The 6077-nt window shown below is 42.6% G+C and overlaps 1 protein-coding gene across 14 annotated transcripts in view; it reads left to right on the forward strand.

The window, feature by feature from the left end:
• The window catches only part of LOC110488181 (phosphatase and actin regulator 4A), a 42326-nt gene extending 37934 nt beyond the window's left edge, over nt 1-4392 (forward strand). For all 14 annotated transcript variants that reach the window (XM_036970951.1, XM_021560278.2, XM_021560275.2 and 11 more), the window contains 3 exons: nt 39-176; nt 2520-2596; nt 2839-4392. In XM_036970951.1, the coding sequence (XP_036826846.1) occupies nt 39-176; nt 2520-2596; nt 2839-2854 (231 nt within the window). In that variant the 3' untranslated portion in view covers nt 2855-4392. The remainder of the gene's footprint in view (nt 1-38; nt 177-2519; nt 2597-2838) is intronic.
• The last annotated feature ends 1685 nt before the right edge of the window (nt 4393-6077 follow it).

Below are 6077 nucleotides of genomic sequence, written 5' to 3' on the forward strand. Positions count from 1 at the left end.
GTTCCAGACAGTCAGTGTGTTTTCTTTCTACCCTGCAGCTGTCCCAGAGGCCCACCATAGCAGAGCTTCAGGCCAGGAAGATCCTGCGTTTCCATGAGTACGTAGAGTGTACCACAACTCAAGACTACGACCGCCGTGCAGACAAACCCTGGACCAAGCTCACGCCCTCTGATAAGGTGAGACTCAGTTAAAGGGCATTTTCAAAAATGTTCAGCTTCATATTAATCATCTCCAGCACCATCCCAACATCATGTGACAATGGCGCGTTTATATGTTTTGTGAAAAAAAGATGGATGTTTCCAATGACATCATCAGTGTGCATCATGTGATTTTGACCAACTATGAGTATGCATTAACTACAAATTGCCTAATTGTCTACTAATTGGTAGATGTCATCTTTTTTTACTACAAAACATAAACATAGCTATTTTCATATGTTGAGGTGGTCCTGGAGATGATGAATATAAGGTTGTAAAAAATGGTAAGTGTGCTCCTCCACTGTAATAGAGAGTCATAGTAATAACACTTTTAAACCTTTGTACCTTTATTTATACCAGGAAGTCGTCTGAGGTTTAAACCTCTTCATACTGAGAGATCTTTTATCATTTCAGCAGGGTTTTGAATTCCAGACACATACTGTGTCAAACAAAAATCCCAAGAATGCAATATAATCGCTTCTTAATGGCTGTGCTGAGTTGTCCCCAGGATATTACCTGGTCCAGTGAAGCTAGGAGAAGAGGTTGAAACAGAAATTATAGCATACTTTTTGCTATTGAGGTTTAAAATCCGTCACCATTTCTTAGATGAGAACTGACATTTGCGGTTTTATTTTTTTTTATTTGCAGAACTTTTATTGGCAAGTTAAACTATTGAGAAGTTCATATTTATGATTGGCTGGAAGTTCTGAGGTGCCAGGATTTGGATATGAGGCAGGATTTGGATACGTGTGCCATCGCAAAAAAAGAAAGGTCCTCCTACTGTCAACTGTGTTTATTTTCAGCAAACTTAACATGTGTAAATATTTGTATGAACATAAGATTCAACAACTGAGACAAACTGAATAAGTTCCACAGACATGTGACTAATAGTAATGGAATAATGTGTCCCTAAACAAAGGGGGGGGTCAAAATCAAAAGTAACAGTCAGTATCTGGTGTGGCCACCAGCTGCATTAACTACTGCAGTGCATCTCCTCCGCATGGACTGCACCAGATTTGGCAGTTCTTGCTGTGAGATTTCTGGGGGGAATTAGCCCTGGCCCTCACCCTCCGATCCAACAGGTCCCAGACTCAATGAGATTGAGATCTGGGCTCTTCGCTGGCCATGGCTGAACACTGACAAATCACGCACAGAACAAGCAGTATGGCTGGTGGCATTGTCATGCTGGAGGGTCATGTCAGGATGAGACTTCGGGAAGGATACCACATGAGGGAGGAGGATGTCTTCCCTGTAACGCACAGCGTTGAGATTGCCTGCAATGACAACAAGCTCAGTCCGATGATGCTGTGACACACCGCCCCAGACCATGATGGACCCTCCACCTCCGAATCGATCCCGGTCCAGAGTACAGAGCTCAGTGTAACGCTCATTACTTCGACGATAAACGCGAATCTGACCATCACCCCTGGTGAGACAAAACCGCGACTCGTCGTTGAAGAGCACATTTTGCCAGTCCTGTCTGGTCCAGCGACGGTGGGTTTGTGCCCATAGGTGACATTGTTGTCGTTGATGTCTGGTGAGGACCTGTCTTACAACAGGCCTACAAGCCCCCAGTCCAGCCTCTCTCAGCCTGTTGCGGACAGTCGGAGCACTGATGGAGGGATTGTGTGTTCCTGGTGTAACTCAGGCAGTTGTTGTTGCCATCCTGTACCTGTCCCGCAGGTGTGATGTTCAGATGTACCGATCCTTGGCAGGTGTTGTTACACGTGGTCTGCCACTGCGAGGACGTTCAGCTGTCTGTCCTGTCTCCCTGTAGCGCTGTCTTAGGCTTCTCACAGTACGGACATTGCAATTTATTGCCCTGGCCACATCTACAGTCCTCATGCCTCCTTGCAGCATGCCTAAGGAATGTTCATGCAGATGAGCAGGGACCCTGGGCATGAGCAGGGACCCTACCGTCTGTAAGCTGTTAGTGGCTTAACGACCGTTCCACAGGTGCATATTCATTAACTGTTTATGGTTCATTGAATAAGCATGGGAAACGGTGTTTAAACGCTTTACAATGAAGATATGTGAAGTTGTTTGGATTTTTACAAATTATATTTGAAAGACAGGGTCCTGAAAGAGACATTTTATTTTTTTGCCGGAGTTTGTCTGACTCAGCTGGAGAGAAGAGCAGACACTGGCTTGCTTGTCAATTGATTCTCATTGAAAAAAGCCTGAAGTCTAGGCACTAATCGTTTGATCTATTTGTCTGTACTGTACAGAATTACAAAGTAGAACTGCTCTAGGTTGTTCCTGCCAGTATAGTGACTCCGGTGTTATGTGATGCATCTTCCCCCTCTATTATTTTCTATCTAGGCTGCCATCCGCAAGGAACTTAATGAGTTCAAGAGCTCTGAGATGGAGGTTCATGAAGAGAGCAGGATCTATACCAGGTTAGTGTCCTATACAACACCAATATCTATAAATTATTCAAAATGACTCCTCAGATTTAGCTGAACGCTTCAACATTTCTTCCAACTTCATGATTAATATTTGATTTACTTATATCCAGGCCTGGAACTCTAAACTAACCAGGATTTCTCTAAACCTCAACTGTTGTTGAATGTTGTAAGTTGCAGTCCTATATCTTCCTAGCCAGTGTGCATCATGACTTTCCTCCATCCTCACTCCTCAGATTCCATCGGCCTTAGCTGTGCTCCCTGGCCTGGCTGCAAAAGAAGAAGTTGAATGCAATACGGAGCCGGGGGTTTGCAGGACTCCAATATGGAACGCACAGACCCCCTGGTGACTGCAATTACCACATTCCCTTGTCCTGGAACAAGCCTGTTCCTCTCCCGGAAGGCACAGTATTGATGGCTGTATCTGAAACCATGGCCTATCTGTGACCATGGACTATGAATTTGTGGATGTGGTCCCTTGGTCTATCCAGTCATTGTTGAAGCCACGGACTAGAGGTGAGTCCCATCGGTCCAAGCCCTCAAACCATGGGGCTACTGGTACTACTGTACTGCAGCGTTGAGCTTCCTGACAAGATGACCCATGGGGGAGCAGGAGGAGAACAACAGAGGTGGTGGTTTAGGCCTATTTCAGAGGACATTTTGTTACTTCGCTGTGCCAACACTGTGACTTACGATAGGCATGACAAAAGGGACAGAGATTGACAGAGAATGTCCTGTTTTGTTCATCACATCTACATTCTCTGTCACTACCTAAGGTAAGAATATTCCCAAGAGGCCTTCTGCACCTGCTTTTTAGACTTCCCTCAACACTTTGCCATATTTTTATTTGAGAAGAGGAAAGAATTGTGTACGTATTGATTGTTGATCATGATGATGGTTGACATTCGTACACGGTGGTACTAATGATTTAATGTCCAAGTAAATGAGATACTGAACTTTGTTAGACTACATGACACTGGTGAAACCCTCCAACGTGTGTGTGTGTGTACCCACTGGTACTAGCCTTATCGCTGTTGGGACAATACATGGAGGGGTATGAAAACTGTACAGAGGAAATGTGAAATGGCTATATGTAGCCTACATATATCAGTGACGGGTTTAGTTAAAGGAAACTCAAATGTAGCCTCAACTAGTCAGCTTACTAGCTGTTTTACATAGACCTAGATCTTATTCAACAGCTCCATTCTCCCCATACACAATGATGTGCATTTTTACTGTATTCTGTACATTTTCTGACAGCCAATAATACAAGCTAACTAATTGTTTTTTCAGGCATAGTAATAAGGCACCGTATTGTTAAAATGGGAATTTAAAGTAAAAAAAATGTAATTTGTACAATTTGAAACATTAGAATAATTGAATAAGACCTAACTAACAAAGCTTACATGCACTATAATTATTTCACGGATGGTGTTGAAGGCCTGCAGTAGGAACATGGATATATTTTTACTTAAACATTTTGTTTTTATTATGTTACTTTGTATGTAGGCCAATGGTTGGCCTCAGCTGTATAAACTTATCCTGTAGATTTTACTTTATATTAAATACTGCATGTCTTCCTAATGTTAACAAAAATGTCTTTTAAATGTAATTAAAGTATTACAACAGTGCTATTTTCTAATAATGTTACAGACATTGGTACAGAAAAAGCGTCCCCTTATTTTGCAGATGTTTTTTATGAAGAGATCTTTAAAATTATTTGCAAACCTATTGTATAAATGAATGGTCAACTTGCACTCAAATTAAAATAAATGGTTTATCATGAAGAATGTTGTCAACTTGTAATTTTCCCTACCATTTGCCTTTTAAAAAGTACTCCATGTGAGGGCAGTATTACACAAACTGTATAGTTTGTCTGCTACTTGCAACTTCTATTCTGGGTGGAAAATACAGGGCATTTGTGTGTGTTTTTTTGGGTCAACAATAGCCTTGAAACTATTATGAGTCTTTCCTATCGCCATACATGTAGATGAGAAGTGTAGTCTACCGTGTACCCTAACTATGGCAATAGAGTATTCTTGTGTATCTTCTTCGACCGCTGGTTCGTGGGATAAACAGCCTTCCTCGATCAGACATGTTATATCATACTGCACATCGAGCCCCAAGTTAAATCGGGTCCTATTCGCTCCTCTCTTCAGCCTTTGAATTGCTAATCATGGAGTCGCGTAATAGAAATACATATTAAATGTGCCCATTCTACCTCATGTTAGTTCTTCTAAGCCAATTGGCCCAAGAATATTATTATGCCTTTTTTTTTTTAGCAAAGTGAACTAATATCTAATACTCTTCCACTCTTTCTTTATTGCCTTTCATCTTTGACGTATTCTGTTTTTTTGTTCCATTTTTTATTTTATTTCATTGAGTCTTTACACTATCAATTGTGGACAATGTGTTCCACCCGCAATAGCCGTCAGTGGGTCCTTACCGATACCGACGTCATTAAGAACCGCTGCATCATCGAGAGTATCATGACTGGCTGCATAACTGCTTGGTATGGCAAATGCACAGCCCTCGACCGCAAAGCACTACAGAGGGTGGTGCGAACAGCCCAGTACATCACTGGGGCCGAGCTCCCTGCCCTCCAGGACCTCTATCAGGCGGTGTCAGAGGAAGGCCCAGAAAATTGCCGTAGACTTCAGCCTCCCAAGCCATAGACTGTTGACTCTGCTACTGTCTGGCAAACGGTACCGTAGCATTGGCTCTCGAACCATCAGGGGAAGGAAAAAAATAAAAATGAATGCACTCACTACTTGTAAGTCACTCTGGATAAGACTGTGCTAAATTACAAAATAGCTTCTACCCCCAAGCCATAAAAGACTGCTAAATAGCTCATTAAATGGTTACCTCGACCCTATTTTGCACAGACTCTATGCACGCTTTAGACGGGTTGGCTGACAATGTCACAAACGATGCCCGCGCATCGATGAGGCAGAAGGATGGGTGGTGTTATGATTTCAGAAAGGTCAGATCTCTAGCAACAATGACAAGAAGCTGCCATGTTGGGAATCGTATGTGGCTCTGGAGAAAACCAGGCACAGCTCATCACCCGTCTAACACCATTCCTACCGTGAAGCATGGTTGTGGCAGCATCACGCTATGAGGATGCTTTAAATAGAGCCAAATACAGGCAAATCCTTGAGAACCCGCTTCAGAGTGCAAATGACAGACTAGGGCAAAGATTTACATTCCAACAGGACAACGACCCCAAGCATTCAGCCAAAGCAATGCTGGAATGGCTTCAGAACACAAATGTGAATGTCCTTGAGTGACCCAGCCAAAGCCCAGAATTGAATCCAATTTCAAATCTGAACTAAATTAAATTGCTGTTCTCTGCCGCTCCCATCTAGCTTAACAAAGCTGGAAAAAAATCTGCTAGGAAGAATGGGAGAAAGTCCCTAAAACCAGATGTGCAAAGATGATATAGACATACCCAAGATGACTGAAAGCTGTAATC

The sequence above is a fragment of the Oncorhynchus mykiss genome, chromosome 32, assembly GCF_013265735.2.
Source record: "Oncorhynchus mykiss isolate Arlee chromosome 32, USDA_OmykA_1.1, whole genome shotgun sequence".
In the NCBI taxonomy this organism is placed as follows: domain Eukaryota; kingdom Metazoa; phylum Chordata; class Actinopteri; order Salmoniformes; family Salmonidae; genus Oncorhynchus; species Oncorhynchus mykiss.